General features: G+C 32.0%; 3 protein-coding genes and 1 non-coding gene across 11 annotated transcripts; 3 read left to right on the top strand and 1 right to left on the bottom strand.

Annotated features, from left to right (window-relative positions):
• Window positions 1-2,978: 2,978 nt before the first annotated feature.
• On the top strand, window positions 2,979-7,518 carry LOC113863831 (sugar transporter ERD6-like 5). Of its 4 annotated transcripts, none has more exons than XM_027497561.1 (18): window positions 2,979-3,283; window positions 3,528-3,590; window positions 3,696-3,785; window positions 3,867-3,926; window positions 4,386-4,451; window positions 4,541-4,606; window positions 4,738-4,813; window positions 4,902-4,966; window positions 5,127-5,219; window positions 5,347-5,427; window positions 5,505-5,589; window positions 5,706-5,749; window positions 5,876-5,938; window positions 6,018-6,077; window positions 6,157-6,210; window positions 6,654-6,713; window positions 6,807-6,921; window positions 7,073-7,518. In XM_027497561.1, exons 1-18 carry the CDS (start codon window positions 3,092-3,094, stop codon window positions 7,201-7,203), a joined length of 1,464 nt encoding a protein of 487 aa, XP_027353362.1. In that variant the 5' UTR covers window positions 2,979-3,091; the 3' UTR covers window positions 7,204-7,518. The 4 variants fall into 4 exon arrangements, with proteins under 4 accessions (XP_027353362.1, XP_027353363.1, XP_027353365.1 ...); XM_027497562.1 differs by having other exon boundaries at window positions 3,867-3,930; window positions 4,390-4,451; XM_027497563.1 differs by having other exon boundaries at window positions 3,045-3,283; window positions 3,482-3,590; window positions 3,867-3,930; window positions 4,390-4,451.
• Window positions 7,519-8,917: 1,399 nt separating this feature from the next.
• Window positions 8,918-18,176, top strand: LOC113863832 (sugar transporter ERD6-like 5). Of its 5 annotated transcripts, none has more exons than XM_027497569.1 (18): window positions 8,918-9,052; window positions 9,132-9,194; window positions 9,538-9,627; window positions 9,720-9,779; window positions 10,007-10,072; window positions 10,172-10,237; window positions 10,371-10,446; window positions 10,533-10,597; window positions 10,739-10,831; window positions 10,959-11,039; window positions 11,121-11,205; window positions 11,322-11,365; window positions 11,487-11,549; window positions 11,630-11,689; window positions 11,773-11,826; window positions 12,302-12,361; window positions 12,455-12,569; window positions 12,707-12,920. In XM_027497569.1, exons 2-18 carry the CDS (start codon window positions 9,165-9,167, stop codon window positions 12,835-12,837), a joined length of 1,239 nt encoding a protein of 412 aa, XP_027353370.1. In that variant the 5' UTR covers window positions 8,918-9,052; window positions 9,132-9,164; the 3' UTR covers window positions 12,838-12,920. The 5 variants fall into 5 exon arrangements, with proteins under 5 accessions (XP_027353370.1, XP_027353369.1, XP_027353366.1 ...); XM_027497568.1 differs by having other exon boundaries at window positions 10,739-10,882; XM_027497565.1 differs by lacking the exons at window positions 8,918-9,052; window positions 9,132-9,194; window positions 9,538-9,627; ... (13 more) ...; window positions 12,455-12,569; window positions 12,707-12,920 and adding exons at window positions 13,703-14,000; window positions 14,089-14,151; window positions 14,234-14,323; ... (13 more) ...; window positions 17,457-17,571; window positions 17,804-18,176.
• Window positions 18,177-18,938: 762 nt separating this feature from the next.
• On the top strand, window positions 18,939-19,908 carry LOC113861147. The gene has a single exon (XM_027493764.1). It carries the CDS (start codon window positions 18,939-18,941, stop codon window positions 19,725-19,727), a length of 789 nt encoding a protein of 262 aa, XP_027349565.1. The 3' UTR covers window positions 19,728-19,908.
• A 456-nt stretch (window positions 19,909-20,364) lies between these two features.
• On the bottom strand, window positions 20,365-20,446 carry TRNAS-UGA. The gene has a single exon. It is a non-coding gene; the product is annotated as a tRNA-Ser (tRNA).
• Between the last annotated feature and the right edge of the window lie 275 nt (window positions 20,447-20,721).

The following is a 20,721-nucleotide window of genomic DNA, read 5'->3' as shown; positions in this document are numbered from 1 at the left end:
CTCCTCAGAAGGAACATCACCGGAAAAGAACAACCTAGAACCCATCAATGTTGCACTCAAAAACTTGAGAAACCATTGCAGATATCATATATATGGCACCCTCAACAACATGCTCTAAAAATTATAAGGGGTAAAAGTATAGAGAGATTCGCAGACACATATGAAGGTAAATTTGGGAAAGTAGAGAGAAGAAAGGACTTACCTGGAGTTTGAACGATGAACAATAATGAACAGTGTCTCTGGTCACCGCGCGTTAAAGGTGCAGTGGTGATAGAAGAACCCAACCATGCTACGCTATGATAGTTAATGCCTTCAAAATGAACTGTTTCTTCTCTTTTTATTTGTCAAAGTCTCCAAACATGGGTCTTCAAAATATTGGCTAACACCATTAAAAATTAATGAGATTATATTGAGAGTTATAATAATATTTTTAAAAAATATATTTTTCATTTTTCAAGAGTTGTTTGCTTATTTTTAATAAATAAAAATTTAATTAAATTGTGAGTCTTATCTTAAATAGAAAAGTTAATTAAATATTTATTTATTAAATTTTATATACTAATTTGTATTATAATTTTAATAATAATTTTTTTTATAATTTTTATTTTAATAAATTATACTAAATTTTTTATTAAAATAAATTAATAAATTATAAATTATTGTCGTAAACTTGTAATAAATATTTTTCTCACCTGCTTTTTAGTAAGTGTTCTATAAAAAATATTTATTATCATTTTATGTGATTATTATCACTTTTATTTAATTAATTTTAATTTAAAATAATAATATTATTATAAATAAATATTTTAAATAAAATGACAATAAACATTTAAGAATAGCAATAAATGTTTAATTAAAGAGTAATAATAAATACACTCTCCTATAAGTTACAAACTTTAAAGTGTTAAAAATCCATAAATTTATTGAAGAACTGAGTTCTCTTTCACATTTTACATATAATCCTCTTTTCTCTTTATCTCTCACACCCTTTTACATGAGTGATAATTAGTTTTTTCTTTAGCTTTAGTGACTTTCGAGTTTTATATATTTGTATGATATTTTATTTATTTATTTTTTCTTATAACTTTACATAATTTATCATGCATAGTATTTGTTACATTTGTATTTTTTTAATTGTTTTACTCTTTCTATACATTTCATCGGTCAACTATAACAAAATTGTTAAGCGTTTTTATTATTTAACAACTACAAATTAATAAAATATAATATAAATATATATATATATATATATATATCCAAAAATACCGAAACAAATAAAAAAGTATTCAAAATGTCATTTTAAATTTTTTTAACACTAAAGCCTTACAATGCGATGCAAAAACTGAAAAATCAATTTTTAAATCAAAATTAACAGTAACAATATTTCATATGCATTCTGGAAATACTTTCAAGTACAGTGATTTATTTTAGTAAATTCTACTGTATTCTCTAAAATAAAAATATATTTTATACTCTCTTAAATAAGATTATTAATTTATTTAAAATATATAAATAATTTTTAATTTTAAAGATATTAAATAAATCACACCCTTTTTACCTTTTATCTAAAAAAAGTATACAATGCTCTCAATTTCAAGAGCACGAAACACTTTATTTTTTATCCTGTGTAAATTTACTTTTGACTACTTTTTAAATTGAACATGAAAGAATGATTTAGAATATGTTTGTTTTATTTTTAAAAAGTTTTTTTAAATAAAAAACTTTAATTATGATATATTACATCTCATTAATATTATCATTTATTTGACAGAATTTTCTATCTCTCTTTATTTATTATATATATATTTATATTTAATGTATTTAGTGAGATAAAAAAAATTTATATAAAAATAAAATAATAAATCTGAATTATATAATCACACATAAATATTTATAATTATAAAATTTTTCAAGTCATATTATTATTAAAAAAAATTGACATAATTTATATGTTTTAATTTTAATAATTTATGATAGGCTTAATGAAATTAAACTATATAACTATTTATAAATAATTAAAGTTAAAAAGCTTGAGAAGTCATGTAGTTATTTTAAAAAGTAATTTTAAATTTTAAAAATTTACATGACTTATATATTATAATCTTAACTATCATAATAAAATTTAATAATAAAAATTAAAATATATAAGTTAAATAATTTTATGTAAAAGTTATGTGATATTTTTAAATAATAATATAATTTGTTAACTATTAATATATGATTATGTAATATAAAATTGTGTCTTTCGTTATGTACAAGAAAATTTATCTTATTATAAATGTATTATATATCAAAAATATTAATTAAATATTCCCTTTCAAATATAGAGAATGAAAAACGATAATTATGAATCTAGATTTAGTGCAATTCATGTGAGAATTGCAATTTAGATAATTTTTTGCATTTTTGTTTGAGCAAAAAAATATGTTAATTTAAATAAAAAATACAAAATAATGTAACGAGACAGTACAGTTACTACACTAAATCTAAATTCGATAATTATATATTTATTTAGTAAAATAATAATTATATATGAGTGACTAAAATTATTTAAAGTAATATTTTTATTTCTTTATTTTAATTAAAATTAAAATTTATTTAATAAATTTTGAACATTCAAATTTTAAATGACAAACCTTAAAAAAAATAATTAAAAAATACAAATAGGTCCAATATACCTAAGAAAAAAGTGATACGCATGCAAATTTTGTGAATTTGATTGATGAATAATTTTAAAATCTTATATCCCACAAATATTTTTCTTCAATTATATAATAAAATATTAATTTTTTTTTCATATAATTAATATTTTATTTTTAATTAATTTTTTTTGGTAACCTGAAAGTATCTATGCATTTCTAAAATTTTAAATTGAATCCGCAAGAGCCACGTGCACGCCGCAAAATAAAATATAAAAAACAGAAAAAATTGAAGATATGTACAACCAACGTTTTAAGAGTAGCCTGCGACACTGTTCAAAACTCGACATCCATTTCATATCCGAGGTCTCGTGTAGTTTTGGTCAACATCATTGGCATTGATCCACAAAATTATCCTCTTTCTCCATTCCTCTGTTCGTTTTAAGACATAAATGATGGATACCAAAAGCAGTGATCAAAGTGGTTTTACAAGTCCTTTGCTTTCCACTGAATCACAAAGGAATAGCGACAATAATGGCTTTGACTTTGAGGGAAAGAGACAGAGTAAAGCTTCTTCCATCCCAACTACTCTTATACTCAGCACCCTTATCGCTGTTTTTGGTTCTTACGTTTTTGGGTCTGCTGTAAGTTACCATACACATTCCATTTTGTTAATGTCAAGTTATTAGGATTAATTTTAATCATCTTTGAAAAATATATTTATTGTATTTAAAATGAAAAGTGTAATAAATATATCTTATTGATTTTAATTGCTTAAAATTAGACTAAAAGACTGATGTTAGCATATTTTCTTTATAAATTTGGTCTCGTAACTTTATCAGAATTCAAAATGGTCACTGTCACATGAATCGTATGCTAATTTTGCAGATTGGGTATTCATCCCCTACTCAATCTGGAATAATGCAAGACCTCAATCTTGGGGTGGCTCAGGTTTGTACATTGAATCATAAATCACAATCTATGGTTTGTACATTTACACAGTGTTATTTATTGGGCACTTATTTGACTGTGTTGGAACTCTTTGAACTTAAGCAGTACTCAATTTTTGGTTCAATATTGACAATTGGAGCGATGATTGGCGCCATTGTGAGCGGTAGAATAGCAGATTACGCAGGTCGTCGAGTTGTAAGTCATAGCGTGGTTACATTTAATTTTAATTTCTGTTATTGTTGTTCATTTTTGGTTAATTTGCATTTTGTTATGCAGGCCATGGGATTCTCGGAGGTTTTCTGCATCTTGGGATGGCTTGCTATAACATTCTCTAAGGTTTGCCCTTATTTTTTTCCACCTCATTTCCAATTTTCTCTAAGTTGATACTTACTAGTTGAATATGTTTGATAACTAGTAATCCTTGTCACGGCGGTCACAACCTTTTCTACTGTAAGAACTAAGAAGGAAAATATTTAACTTCATTAAAGGTAGGGGAAAGAAGACATTCATGGAAAGAATTCATAGTAACTATTGAGAGAAGTACATGCCTTGGTATTAACTGTGAAGCCTATTTGGAAGAATAGCAGTAATCCTTTTTAACAAAATTCCCAGCAAAATTTAGATTGAGTTACTGTTTTTCTATAAACGCAACGAAGTAGAAGGGATAGATTGGAGAATGCAGAGTCTGTGCCACTCTGATTCTATCAGTTGAATGTCCCCATCCCACATGGCTTCCTTAAATTCATTCTTTGATAATTCATTCTTGTGATATCTACCATTTGGTGCTTTTTGAAGGTAGCATTGTGGCTTTATGTTGGAAGACTGTTGATAGGATGTGGGATTGGCCTACTATCTTACACGGTAACTGTTGCGATGTGCAATATGTTATTATTGCAGTTCAAACAACATTCAATCAAGAAATACAAATAATAGTTCCCTTTGCATATTAGGTACCAGTTTATATAGCAGAAATAACACCTAAGAATTTTCGAGGGGCATTCACAGCAGTTCATCAGGTATAGAAATACTATAATGATACAATCTCTTTCTATCATTTTACTCTTATTGCCTGTAGCATACCACTTATGTTTTACTATGTCACATATAGGCTTATTTTAAATCCCTATTTGGTATATTATTTTGACAGTTAATGATTTGTTTGGGGATGTCATTAACTTATCTTATTGGAGCATACGTAAATTGGCGAATCTTGGCTCTAATAGGTAATATTATTCTTTCTGGTGTTCTTTTTACAGACCAAATTAAAAGTAAAGGTTCCACGTAACTTAAATGTTTTTTTGTTTATCTCAGGAACTATTCCATGTCTTGCACAGCTCATGTGTCTTGCGTTCATCCCTGATTCTCCTAGGTGGCTGGTGAGTTGTTCATTGATTCTGTAATTTTATTGTTTGGCTTGTACATGTTGGACACTGCTCACACAAGGAACTGATGTTTTTCATCACTTTTTCAAATGGTTGGAATCAAGATAAATCATTAGACAAACATATCACAAGTGAGACTTGTACCCTTTTGCAGGCAAAGGTTGGTCGATTCCAAGAGAGTGATTCTTCTTTACAGTACCTCAGGGGGAGGAATGCTGATGTTTATCAAGAGGCCACTGAAATCCGAGTATATAATTAGTTTCTGTTCATTATAATGTTAAACTTGGGTGGCTATCTTGCTAGGAAGCAAAAGAAGGGAAACAAAAAGGGAAGAAATTTAATCTATCATTTTTACATTGTACCTTCATTTGTAGGATTATACAGAATCTTTTCAGCGGCAAACAGAAGATAGCATCGTTGGCTTATTTCAATTGCAGTATTTGAAGTCTCTTACTGTGAGCTTTCTAAATTTTCCCTCTTCATGCTGCCTATCTTGACCTTTTGCAGGCCCTTATGGTGTTTAGTTGGTTAGGTAGGAGTTGGCTTGATGATGCTGCAACAGTTTGGAGGGATTAATGGCATTGTTTTTTATGCAAATTCTATATTTATCTCTGCTGGTATGTGTTGGTTCTTTTCTATGCTTCCATCATATGACAAGTAAGAGAAAATGAATATGAGAATATTCGATTTGTGACATGATTCATGCAAAAGCAAAAATTCTTCCCTATGACAGGGTTTTCGGAAAGTATTGGAACAATAGCAATGGTTGCTGTTAAGGTTCTTAATTCTCTATAACTTCACGGTTTCTGTCTGCTTAATTCTGTCTAGGATATGATGGATGCTTTGATGAGTGTACCCTTCATTTTTGAATCTTTCACACTATTCTGTCATCTGTGTTTGTAGATTCCAATGACAACTTTAGGAGTACTTTTGATGGATAAATCTGGAAGACGACCACTTTTGCTGGTAAAAAGGTTGAACTTTTATTCCAACTTTTTTGCAGTGTTCTGTAAATTCTGAGTCCATAATTTTGATTCTCATCCAGGTGTCAGCAGTGGGAACATGCTTAGGATGTTTCCTGGCAGCCCTCTCATTTGTCTTGCAGGTTCTTTCAATAAAAGAATATGCTCCAATAAATTGTTTTTTAACTTCACTTCTAAGAGTAATTAGAATTTCCTGTGCAGGACTTAAATAAATGGAAGGGAGTTAGTCCCATTACAGCACTAGTGGGTGTACTGGTACTGCTTTTGCATTTATTTGCCCATATATGTATCATCAACTATAGTGTGAAATCTCAAATTTAATTTCTCGGTATCATAACATAAATGGATCGTAATCATTACTATATTGTATGACCACAAAAAAAGTCATGTGAAACACTTAACTAATAATCTTTTATGTATCAATATCACATCACAACTGAGTAAAATTTCATGGAAGATTATTAATGTTTCTGGCATATCGAGTGAATTTCTTGGTTTCTTGCCTAACTTTTCTGATGTTTCACATTCTTTCATTGTCCTTGTATTTTGTCTTTGTGAGATAAATTGGTTTTAAGATTTAAATGATGCCATTAAAGTTTAAGTTTCAAAATATGAATTCAGTTCCTGTTACTATTGAAACCAATTACTTATGGATTGACAACAAAGGTGTTTCTCCTTTTAATTTTATTAATGGGCAGGTATACGTGGGATCTTACTCAATAGGCATGGGAGCAATTCCCTGGGTTATAATGTCTGAGGTAGCATAGTCTCACTATGTCTGAACTCAGGAAATAATAAAATCAAACACCATAAATCCTCAGCATGATTAATGGTTATATTTTATTTTCCAGATATTTCCTATCAACGTGAAAGGTTCTGCTGGAAGCCTTGTGACCTTGGTCAGCTGGTTGTGTTCTTGGATTGTATCATATTCTTTTAACTTCCTCATGAGTTGGAGTTCAGCAGGTAGGTTAGCATTTACCTTATTCTTGATCCTTAGTAAAAATAAAGAAGTTGAGAAAAGTTTTAAGAAAATAGGTGAAGAAAAATAGACAATTAAGGAATCCTTATTTTATATATGGAATAAAATTCATTAAAATTATATTATGTTTGGCAGGAACTTTCTTCATATTCTCTAGCATATGTGGCTTCACCGTGCTATTCGTAGCAAAACTAGTACCAGAGACCAAGGGGCGCACTCTAGAAGAAATTCAAGCTTCTTTAAATTCATATTCATCAAAGAGATGATTTTGGTATTTCCCAGTAACATAATAAACCCAATAATAATTTTCCGAAATGGCATATTGATGAAATTTTCCTGAAACTGTCCATTAAAAAAAATATTTAAAAGGGGCTATGCATACGCAAATCTGCGTAAAGGGAATGGCTTTCAGCAAGCATCACAATAATTATAGTGATGGTCTTGTGATGTATGCCTATCGGCATATCCTTAGAATTAGGAGTTTACAATATAGACACTTCCACTTTATTCTTTTCAGACTGTCATGTAGATTTGGATATTTGGTTTTAAATTCAATGTAACTGCCATGGGCATGTTTCTGTTTATGAATTGCAAGTTACTAGGTAAGAGAAATGATAAATAATTCATTCTCTAACTTCTTTTTTTCTAAATATATTATTTACTGTTAACTTAAATTTATTTTTAAAAATATAAAACTATGAGTAAAATTGATTAAACAGACAGTAGAATATATGTCGTTTGTGAATTTTAACAAATTTTATTCAACGATACAAAGTTGTTTTTCCAAAGTATATTTAAAACAATGGATTAAAAATGTGTTATTAATATTGTTTTAGACAGGGGGCATGCATAAAGGAAACAGTACTACTGTTAAAAGGTATGAACACATTCAACAAAAAGTGCTTGGTATGGGTATGTAATCAATAATCAATATATATTAATAAATATAAATTTAAGAATTATTAAACACGAGATTAATTAGGGGAAATTATTTTAATTTAATCTGTAATTTTGAGTTCAAATTTTACCTTCAAAGAAAGATACTTTTAGATTTGTGCATGTAATATTTAAGAGACATAAAAAATTAATAAATAGATTTTAAGCAAATCTTAGTCACGTTTTAAAGCCACTTAAAAACTATGTCAACATTATTGTGGGTAATTTTATTAAATTGTATCCTTATAGCAAAGTTAAAGAATAAAAAAGAGTGATTCTTTATTTAATTGTTCTCGTTACATATAGATGAAGCGTTAAATATTTTTGTAACTTTTAAAATATTGTTTTATTCAATAATATTGTACATCTTTGATTCGTTAAAAGAATCATAAAAAAATATTCATGTGACCGGTATGGGATATTTAAAAGTATATTTTTTAAAAAGTGTATACATAAATTAAAACATGCATATAATATCACAAATATGGTACTAAAGTTTAAGTAAATTATAATATAAAAAAAAGTTAAGTAAATTAAATAATAAAATTTATTAATTTTTCATGTGATGTGATTTTTGTAATTATTGTAATAAAAATAGTTATTGTATTATCTTCTGTTCTAACGCCTCTCTCGCTGCAGTGTCTATCAAATCTTTTTGATGTACTCGCCAACGCAAATATGCTGAACAATACAACAGGTATCCATGAAGATATGATATTCTTACAATTCTCAAAGTACGAAAAGATAAAGTTATGTCATTAATTATCTTATTAATTTTAAAAAAATCGTTGAGAGTTACAAATTATTTTGTATTTTTTATAATATAAATATCATTTTCTTTATGGACACGCCACAATCTCAAGAACTCGTCATTTTGGGTTGGTCAACGCTGAAGCACCATTGAATCACTTAGCTCTGTCATAAATAACCTTAAACTCTGAGAACATTCTTCTGTGTCTGGTTAAGTGGTTGTTTCAAACAGTGATCATGAACAACAAAAACATTGAACCAAGCGAGTTTTCAAGTCCTTTGCTTTCCACAGAACCACAAGGTTATGGTGGTAACCATGGCATTGACTTTGAGGGAAATAGGGAAAACGAAACTTCTTCAATTCCAGCTACTACTCTTATCTTCAGCACACTCACTGCTGTTTTTGGCTCTTACGTTTTTGGGACTGCTGTAAGTTATGATTCATACATTTTGGTTCAGCAAATTCATCAGAATGATCACTATCACATGAGAACCAGTAATTTTGCAGGTGGGATATTCATCCCCTACTCAATCTGGAATCATGCATGATCTCAATCTCGGTGTTGCTCAGGTTTGAAATTTGAATCACAAGTTATGATCTCATTCACACCTTGTAAAACTTTTTCTATAACTACAAGGAAAATAGAATTAGTTTTTATACCACTTTTGGGGGACACTTCAGTTTAAAGGAATACTATTTATAGTTAAAATGTATTTTCGGAATGCAATGTGTATAAAAAGGATAAAAAAATAAAGAAAGTTAAAAATAATTATATACTCTTATTTTGTAAATTTTTAGTGAAATGAAGCAAAAAAAAAAGAAAGAGGAAAGAGAAGTGTTGATAAAATGTATGTAACAATAATATAACTTAATTTGATTATGTCTATAAGTTGAAGTCTTTTTACTTTTACAGTACTCAACTTTTGGTTCAATATTGTCGATTGGAGCGATGATTGGTGCCATTGTGAGTGGTAGAATAGCAGATTATGCAGGTCGTCGAGTTGTAAGTTAAAAGTTCGCTACATTTGATTTTGGTTTTACTTTCATTGTAATTGCCGTTCACCTTTGGTTATTATTTTGCATTTTGCCATGCAGGCCATGGGATTCTCAGAGGTTTTCTGCATTTTGGGATGGCTTACCATAGCATTCTCAAAGGTTTGTTATTAATTTCTTCCATTTCATTCCCACAATTTTCTAACTTAGTACATATAGATGCTCGGGTACTGACAGAAAATTAGTAATATTTTGTAACAAACTTGAAGTAAAATAAAGTAAAACTGAAGAATCCGAGCCACTAAGATTCGATCCATTGAATGTCTTCGATATCACATGGTTCCCTTAAATTCAGTTTTTGCTATCTAACATTGGGTGCTTATTTGAAGGTTGCTTGGTGGCTTTATGTTGGAAGACTCTTGATAGGATGTGGAATTGGCCTGCTATCTTATGTGGTAATTGTTGTGTTGTGATCTGTAGTATGTTATGACTGCACTTTATGTTAACAATATTCTGTTTCTCAATATACACAAATAGTTCCCCTTGCACAATAGGTACCAGTTTATGTGGCAGAAATAACACCCAAAAATCTTCGAGGGACATTCGCTGCAGTTCATCAGGTAAAGTAATACAGTATTGATACAATCTCTTAATATTGTTTCGCCCTTATTTTGTGTACCATGGAGCTTATGTTATACATATATCACGTAAAGGGTTATTTCATATGTCTATTATTTGGTATGGTTTTGACAGTTTATGATTTGTTTTGGATTGTCCGTAACTTATCTTATTGGATCATATTTGAATTGGCGGATTTTGGCTATAATAGGTAATAGCCTTCTTTCTGTTGCTCTTTCACAAAACAAAATTAAAAAGGGTTCTTTGTAACTCACATATTTTCTGTCATTATCTAAGGAACTATTCCGTGTCTTCTACAACTTCTGAGTCTTCCCTTCATCCCTGATTCTCCTAGGTGGCTGGTGAGTTGTTCAAACTTTGTAATTTTAGTTTGGAATGTACACGTTGGACACAAGCAACTGGAATTTTTCATCACTATTGTCAAATGGTTGGAGTCAAGACATGTCAAAGATAGCACAAGTGAGACTCGTAATCTTCTGCAGGCCAAGATCGGTCGCTTGAAAGAGTGCGATTCTGCCTTACAGCGCCTCAGAGGAAAGAATGCTGATGTTTATCAAGAGGCCACTGATATCAGAGTAAATAACAAGTTTTTATTCATTAGAATGTTAAACTTGGGTTACAATCTTGCTAAGCAAAAGAAGTGAAAATGAAGAAATCGAAGAGTTTAATATGTCATTTTCTGCATTGTACCTTTATTTGTAGGATTATACAAAAGCCCTTCAACGACAAACAGAAGCTAGCATTATTGGCTTATTTCAATTGCAGTATTTGAAGTTACTTATTGTGAGCATTCTATATCAGCCTCATTCATGCAGCCTATCTTAACCTTTTGTAGGCTCTTATGGTATTTTGTTACTTGGTTAGATTGGAGTTGGCTTGATGATACTGCAACAGTTTGGAGGGATTGGTGGCATTACTTTTTATACAAATTCTATATTTATCTCTGCTGGTATGTACTGCTCCTTTTCTATGATTCTATCATATGACAAGTAAGAAAAAATGAATGTGGGAATATTATATTAGTGGAACCATTCAGATTAAACTTCAAATTCTTTTCTATGACAGGGTTTTCGGTGAGTATTGGAATTATAGCAACAGTTTCTGTCAAGGTTCTTAATTCTCTTCACACAATTTCATCATTTTTGTCTGCTTAATTCTATATGCTATTTTTTATGAGTGTTCTCTTCTTTTCTGTGTGTCTTTACACAATCCTGTCACTTGTGTGTATAGATCCCATTGACAACTTTAGGAGTACTTTTGATGGATAAATGTGGAAGACGACCACTTTTGTTGGTAAAATTTATTGAGATTTTGTTCTTGCTTTTTTTCAGTGTTCTTTTACTTATGAATCCTGAATTTTCACTCTGACACAGGTTGCTGCAATGGGAACATGCTTAGGATGCTTCCTCTTGGGCCTGTCATTCTTCTTGCAGGTTTATTTTATGGCAGAATATTCTCTGACAAGTTGTTTTATATGTGAATTATTTCTGGGAATAATTAGGCTTGGCTTATGCAGGACATGCACATATGGAAGGGAGTCAGTCCCATTATGGCGCTTTTTGGTTTACTGGTAATGCTTATGCAATTATGCCCATATGTGTATCTTTGACTATATCATGAAATCTCATAAATTTAAATTCTAGCCCTAGGTATTTAACTTTTATGGATTCAATCATTAATTTGTTTTCTGGCAATGAAAGTGTTATGTTAAAATCTCACCTATTAATATTTTGTGCATCTATTGCACAATTAATATCAGGAAAAAATTGTAGAAGACTAGTACTTCTTGGATATATAATGAAGTTCTTGATTTCTTGTTAGAACTTTTATGATTCGTCTCATTTTCTCTCATTCTTTCCTTGGCCTTATATTTGTCTTTGCAAGATAAACTTGACTTCAAGATTTGAATGATGCCTCTGAAGTTTGAGTTTTATGATAAAATTCAATTCATATATTCATATCAAGTATTGCAGCGTTAATGCTATTCTTATGAATTTATATAAAGGTATTTTTCCTTTTGAATTTTTCTTTTAATTAATGAGCAGGCATATATGGGATCTTTCTCGCTAGGCATGGGAGGAATTCCATGGATTATAATGTCTGAGGTAGCTATGTCTAACTATGCCTAAACTCATGAAATTAATATTCAAATATAATAATTCCTCACACGATGAATGTATATATATTTTGTTTCTCAGATATTTCCTATTAACGTTAAGGGGTCTGCTGGAAGCTTTGTGACCTTGGTTAGCTGGTTGTGTACTTTGATTGTATCATATGCTTTTAACTTCCTCATGAGTTGGAGTTCAGAAGGTAGGTATAAATTCCCTAAAAGGACAAGGCAAAAAAATCAAAATTTAAAGTTTATAAAACTAGGGAAGAAAAATATATAGCATAGTAAGGAGTCCTTATTTTATACATGGAATGAAATTCTTATGTTGTTGGGGCAGGAACTTTCTTTTTATTCTCTGGCATATGTGGCCTCACTGTTATATTCGTAGCCAAACTAGTACCAGAGACCAAGGGTCGTACACTAGAGGAAATTCAAGCTTCTTTGAATTTGTATTCCACAAAGATGTGAATTCAGCGTTCCCATGTAACATAAATCCAATGCATGATCATTGATAAACCCAGTTAGAATTTTTTGAAATGGCAGATCAATGAAGGTTTCATGTTACAAAGCTTGTTCAAAAGAGGTGCTAAGCATCCGCAAGTCTGAATGAAGGGATTAATCATGTGATGAGAAGTATTATGAACACACACTTACTCATTGATTGAATTTTATCGAAAAATGAGTGATGATCATTAAATTTAAAGTGAGACTCACATGATTTTTGTTATGTCCAATAAATTACCCATTGTTAGAGTGTGTATTGTTAGCATTTCTCTTGTTATAATATTCTCGTGATTTACATATATCCTTAGAATAATGTGTTTATACTTTGGAAACTGTCATGTATAAGGGAGCTGCTGTGGGGAACGTATTTCCTTAATGAAATTGCAAGTTAACGTATGGAAGGGAACTATTGATTCGAGCTGTTAAAATCCTATTGAAGGATATTCCAATATATCTTGTGTTATAAATTAAAATTGAATTTAAATTTAAAGATTTAGTAATCTAATATTGAACATTAAAATAAAATATAATTATTAAGCAATGAACCTCATTAATACATGATTCCACTAAAAACAAATTATGCAAGAATATCTTTACATAAAAAAGATAGTGTAACTACATAATGTGTTGAGAAAAAAAGGCTGCGCACAAAAATATCTGAAGATGCTACATTGTGATTCATCACATGCAAGAAAACGAAGGATACTGCCAAAGAAGACCGCGAAGTTGTAGTATAATACTACAGCTTGGAGCTTTTGGCGTTTTGTGCTAGCTTATGGTGACACATCCTCTACAATAATTTATGCCAATTGCTTCAGATTACGAATCATGACAATGAATCAAAGTTCAAAACAACAAACCAACACTGTATCTCAAGGCACTACTCTTTAGTTTAAAGATCCATTAACTGTGTCACAACCTTAAAAATCTGTGTAGCTCTTTGTGGGTATTCAATCATGGACAATACTAAAAGCATAGAACCAAGCGATTTTTCAAGTCCTTTGCTTTCCACAGAATCACAAGGGTATGGTGAGGAAAAGAGGGAGAAAGGAACTTGGTTGGTGCCACCTAGACTTATACTTAGCACCCTCGTTGCTGTTTCTGGTTCTTATGTTTTTGGCTCTGCTGTAAGTTCCCATTCACAAATCATACTTGGTTGGTTTAAATTTATTACAATTTTCATAATTTCCACTGTCACTGTCTGATTTTTTTCAGGTGGGATATTCATCTCCTGCTCAAACGGGAATCATGGATGACCTCAATCTGGGTGTGGCTGAGGTTAGAACTTTGAATCATAACTCCTAACCTTTGCTTTTGTCATGTATTCAACGTTGAACTATATTGGCCTTATTTTATGCAGTACTCACTTTTTGGTTCAATACTGACAATTGGAGCAATGGTCGGTGCCGTCATAAGCGGTAGAATAGCAGATTATGCAGGTCGACGAGTTGTAAGTTTCTCCAATCTTGGGTGTGCCTCAATGTATCTTTGTTCTTTCAATCTTCGTTTATGATGCATTTTTCTAAGCAGGCCATGGGCTTCTCTGAGATATTCTGCATATTGGGATGGTTTGCCATAGCATTCTCAAAGGTTTACTATTTCTTTGACTTCCTTCCCATATTTGTCTAAGTTGCTGACATACTAGTTGCATGTGTCTGAGAACTAAATAAATAAATGAACAAAATTTATGTACAGTTCTTTAGTTGCTTTGGTGTTATTTTTATTATCATTAAAATTAGAGTTTTAGTTCAGTAAAAAGTCCACATTTAAGGTTGTTGCCTCTTACTGAGGTGAAACTCTAATTTTGATTGAAAAATAACACAAAGTACCAAGGAACTGCATTTAAGTTTTGTCTTAAATATATTTCAAGGAAGGGAAAAAAGCCTCCATGTAACGCTTAGTGCTTGTTTGAAGGTTGGTTGGTGGCTTTATGTTGGAAGATTGTTGGTAGGATGTGGGATGGGCCTTCTATCTTATGTGGTAATTGTTGTGACTCTTAGTTTTCATAATTCTAGTTCCAAAGATATTCAGTCACTCAAAGTAAATACAAATGGGTAGTTCTCTTCTCTTTCCATGATAGGTACCAGTTTATGTAGCTGAAATAACACCCAAGAATCTTCGAGGGGCACTGACCACAATTCACCAGGTAAAGAGATGTTATTTTCTCTAACCACTTATGTCTACATATTTCGCGCAGAGGCTTATTTTAAATCCTTATTTGGTGCTTATTTTGGTAGTTAATGATTTGTTGTGGGGTATCATTAACTTATCTTATTGGAGCATTCTTGAATTGGAGGATTTTGGCTCTAATAGGTAATCAAATGTTCTTCTTTTTTATGTTTTTTTAACAAAATCAAATTTAAAGAGGTTGGATGTAACTCACCTTTTTTTGTCTCTGTCTTAGGAACTATTCCTTGTCTTGTACAGCTTTTGGGTCTATTCTTCATTCCTGAGTCTCCTAGGTGGCTGGTGAGTTGTTCATGGCTGCTATAGGTTTATTGTTTGGTATATTTATTTTGGTTTGTTAAATAAATACAATACAGGAACTGGGATTTTTTCATCATTTTTTTCAAATAATTGAGGTCAAGGCATGTTGTTAAACAAACATCAACAAGACAGTGATAATTGCAATGTTCTGTTATGCAGGCCAAATTTGGTCACTGGGAAAGGAGTGAATCTGTGTTACAGCGCCTTAGAGGAATGAATACTGATGTTTCCCAAGAGGCCACTGAAATTAGAGTATATAATAAGTGCTTGTTCATTGGAGTGTTAACTTGTGGGTCAATGTAACTAGGAAACTAAAGAGGGAGGGAAAGGGATAAGAAGCCAAAGTGTCTAATGTATTACTTAATAACATTTTCTTTTGTAGGATTTCACAGAAGCCCTTCAGCAACAAACAGAAGCTAATATTATTGCCTTATTTCAACTGCAGTATTTGAAGTCACTTACTGTGAGTTTTCTAAGATATTCCCATTCATGCAACCTTTCATAACCTTTGGCTTACTCTTATGGTATTTAGTTACTTTGTTAGGTAGGAGTTGGCCTGATGATACTACAACAATTTGGAGGGGTTAATGGCATTGCTTTTTATGCAAGTTCTATATTCATCTCTGCCGGTACATGCAATTATTATTTTTTAAACTTTATCTATGCTTCTAATATATGAAACACAAGGAAGATGATTATGAGAATGTTAAAGTTTTTAACATGATTGTCATAAAGGAAAAAAGTATTATCCGTCACAGGGTTTTCAGGAAGTATCGGAACAATAGCAATGGTTATCGTTCAGGTACTTCATTTCTTGATCTTAATGCTGCATAAGATGAGATAATATATGCCACTTTTTTTTATGGTGAGTCTTTTCTTCATTTCTATTCTGTCATTTTTGTCTTTATAGATCCCGATGACAACTTTGGGAGTACTTTTGATGGATAAATCTGGAAGACGACCGCTTCTACTGGTAAAAAAGTGTTGAACTTCTGTTTTACTTCTTTGTTAGTAAAATCTGGATCCAAAAGGTTTACTTTTATGCAGATATCTGCATCAGGAACATGCTTAGGATGCTTTTTTGCAGCCTTATCATTCTTCTTACAGGTTCTTTGAATATCAAAATCTACTCAACTATGTTGTTTTTTCACATTAGTTATTTCAACCTAAATAATTAATTAATTTTGCTTGCCATATGCAGGACCTACATAAATGGAAGGAATTCAGTCCCATTCTGGCGCTTGTTGGTGTACTGGTAATTAGATGTATTAGGATGTTTGACACATTTTGAATATCATGAAACCTAGAATGTTAATCCTTTTTTATACTAATCAAATCCTATCTAATTAAGAAAATAAATCATGATAAGAAAAGGAAATATGATAATGAATTCTAAGACATGATAAAATAAGGTAAATAATCCTGAAGGATAAACTAAGATATGATTAATAGTGTTAGATTTTTTTTTTCTGTTTTGTTTTATGACTTTGAAAGAAGGATGATAGATACCTTCTTCTGTTTTATGACTTTGCAGGGTTAGAATTAGATCATAGAAGATTAAGTACCTCTAGAGTAGCTAATGAAGGTCTGAAATTCTTGCTAGGACATTTTTTTTTATGTATTCTATCCTTTCACTCCGAGTTTTCATTAACCTTTAATTTACTTTCATGAGATAGATTTAGTTTTAGATTTTCAGGATTTGCACGATGCCTGTAAAGTTAAACGTTTATGTCTTTCCTATATCAAATTTCTAAATCAAACAATCACATAGGAATTATTTTAAAATTTTCCGATCTATTTTTAATGAAAACTATTTAATGTTGGAAAACATTTATTACGTGTCACTGTTTGATTTAAAAATTTGAGAAAAATAATATAGAAAACTTGATGTAAGTTATGTTTTAAAGGTAATTCACCATTTAATTTTCATAATGAGCAGGTATATACAGGATCATTCTCACTTGGCATGGGAGGAATCCCTTGGGTTATAATGTCTGAGGTAGTAGTTTGGTCTTGCATTGTCTGAAACTATGAAATAAAAATTAGATCATAATAAGTCCTAATGATCTTGACTAAATAATCATTTTCTTTTCCAGATATTTCCCATTAACGTGAAGGGCTCTGCTGGAAGCCTAGTGACATTGGTTAGCTGGTTGTGTTCTTGGATTGTATCATATGCCTTTAACTTCCTTATGAATTGGAGTTCATCAGGTTGGTTCACGTTCGCTCTTGATCCCTTGTTTTCACTCACTCCTCCCTCAAAAAAGAAAGCCGAAAAGTGGAAAGCACAAAAATTGAGAAAACGGGTCTTAACAACATGATTGTCTCTTCTGAAAAATATTAAAAAAAATTGAGGAAAACAAAAATTATAAAATGAATGAGTCCTATAGAAAAGGAAGGAGGGCCTACTATATGAGGATAAACTTTTATTATGTTTGGGCAGGAACTTTCTTCATATTCTCTAGCATATGTGGCTTCACCATTCTATTCGTAGCAAAGCTAGTACCAGAGACCAAGGGGCGTACACTAGAAGAAGTTCAGGCATCTCTGAATCCAAATTCCACGTAGAGATGAATTTTGGATGACCCAGTAATGGAATTGCCTGCATAATAAAGCAACAATTTTCAAAATGATGAAAGATGGTGAATCGTGATTTCATGAAACAAGCTTGACCATGTTTATGATGCAAAGAATGTGTTTGCTTGATCATTATGGTCCCTAAACAATTTAACATTGCTTAAACCTGTTGATAGAAGTAAATTAAATTGAAAGGGGCCGTTTAAGCAATTTAACATTAATTACAAATAAATTTGCTGGAGAAGAGTAAATTTTGTCACAAGGACGGTACATGTGTGCTGTGGAATGTTCTATTTCATACACGCGGATTAATGTGAGTCCTTAAAACAAACAGTGAATATCACATGTTTTTATAATGAAAGTTACAGAATCACGTGTGAGAGCATCTTACGGAAGAAGATTAAGAATAATTATACCTTAATACCCTTAATTATAATATAAATATAGACTAATCTTCATTTATCCATTCCGGTGGATGGGGAGAAAGAAATTAAAACGTGTGCCAACTCAACCCTTATGCTTAATGCAGCGCACTAATTAAGTGCAATTCATCCAGTAAAGTCTAAAACACGGTCAACGTGGAAATCCGAATTTGTATTCTATTTTTGCCGTAAATGGTCAAAGGAAAAGACACAAGTAAAAAAAAAAGGCATTTTGAGGTTTATTTGAATGCCAAGTCAGTAACAGAGAGCAGAAAAGGGGTATGAGTGCATGAAAAATGAAACAAAAAGAAGCTATTTGGGCGGAGTCATAAGGCATGCACCGTGGGACCCGGCACCGTTTCCTCCATGACGAGTCCAGCTCATGTTTTCAAACGCTCTTTTGGTTTTGTTGGCACCACATAACCCTCACTTTCTTTCTATCTTTGTCACCTCTCTCTCTCTCTCATACCCTTTCTTTTTATTAATACCCTTTTCTTCTTCCTCTTATATTTCATGACAAACACAACCGTTATTTTCTCTTTATATTACTCTTTTCTTTTCTTCTTACTTCTTCTCAAAATGATCAACTTGTTCAAGAAAAACATTCACTCCTTTCTCAGCTTCACCACAACTGACACGTGTCATGACCCCCACCCCCACCACTTTTCCATTTCGGGCCTGGGCCTCGTCACCGCCACCACCAACGTGGACCGCCCTCCCAATGTTCTGGAATCGGCCATGTTAAGGCCCAGTGGGACCAACACTCCTCCTCCGTCCACATCATCACCAACCGGCGAAAAGAGAGTCATTGGGTTCGCCGATGACGTTGGTGTCGACGGGTTGAAGTCTTGCACCGAAAGTTTAGGGTTTGAGAGTTCTGACGAAATTCACAGCAAGAACAATGGTGGAGGTGACGACGACGACGATGATGATGAGATTTGGCGAAGGAGGATGATGAGAGCGGAAGGAAGAGGAAATTGGAAGAAGGTGCGGTCGTTTCCGCCGCCGCTTCCGTCGTTGAATCGTAACGGTAAACCGAGTTTTTATCTCCGGCCGGTGAGGAAAGACGGAAGGTTGGAACTGACCGAAGTGAGAATAGAGCAATCGGAGATTCTGCATGCTTCGCGACATAACGGACGGTTAACGTTGCGTCTGATTCCAGATTACGAGAGCGTTGTAGAAGATGAGGAAGATGAAGTTGAAGTTGAAGAAGAAGAAGAAGTTGAAGAGTGGGTTGGGGAGTGGAGGTTCCGTGCAGAAGGTTTAAGGAAGTGTCATGAAATGGTGAACCATCATCATAATCATAGTCGTCGTCATCATCATCATGTTCATGGGAACCTGAGGATGTGTGAAATCGGCATTGTGTGACATTATTAGGGGGACACGTGGCGAGTGAGTGTTGATTTGGGACATGAGAGTGAGTGAATGATTCGACGTTGGAAAATTGTGCCCTTTTCGAGTGTTTGTGAGATGTGAATTTGTTTTTGTTCCGCTGCCAATTTTGGCTGAACAGAAAAGAGACGCTGCACGGAGCATGCGGTGTTGGAAAACGACAGTAGCAAAAAGCCCTCTAATTATGTAACTGCGTTCTGTATTCTTAAGCAGTGTGAAGAGAAAGAGAGTAGAGGCGAGGCCATGTGCCAATTTGAGACCCAGACAGATTGTACTGTGTTTATCAAATTTTGAAGTTTTATGTTAGAAAAGCAAAATTTTAACTTCTACTACAAAAGGAGACATTAACTTACCATTTTATTGAATTTTAAAGATGATTGAAACTAGCTCAAGTTTTCTTAAAAGGTCTGAAATAATTTGAAATTTCCTCATATTTGGAACTAAGTCTTAGAATAGAAATAAATATTATTTATTTTAGTAAGGTTTAAGAAATATCCAATTACATTAGTTATTTTCTCAAATATCTAATTTTACTAATATTATTAAACTAAAATACTCGTTTCCTCACACAAAGTATAAAACACAACCCCCCATTTGGGCTTATAAGCGAAAACGTCGACAGCAGGGTTCGAACCTGCGCGGGCGAAGCCCAACAGATTTCAAGTCTGTCTCCTTAACCACTCGGACATATCGACGATGTGTGAATAATAAAGTAACATTCAAATTAAGATGGTCATTAGTCTTTTGATTGTCTGACATCTAGGTTATTTACACTGATGTCCTGATTGGTTTGCCGGTCTGATTTTTCAATCGAATTGATCGATTTATTCTGGTTTTTATCCATGATTGAAACTCATCCCCATCACATCGTATTTGGCTATTAACTAGTACAAATTTATTTTAATTTGGTTTTGTACAAATAACCTAAAACTGTAGTACATGCGCTCATGGATACAAGGAAAAGTAGAAA

The sequence above is a fragment of the Abrus precatorius genome, unplaced genomic scaffold (genome assembly GCF_003935025.1).
Source record: "Abrus precatorius isolate BTA unplaced genomic scaffold, Abrus_2018 Scaffold3, whole genome shotgun sequence".
In the NCBI taxonomy this organism is placed as follows: Eukaryota; Viridiplantae; Streptophyta; class Magnoliopsida; order Fabales; family Fabaceae; genus Abrus; species Abrus precatorius.
The sequence above is the reverse complement of the archived record's forward strand: the minus strand, read 5'-3'. Positions and strand labels throughout refer to the sequence as shown.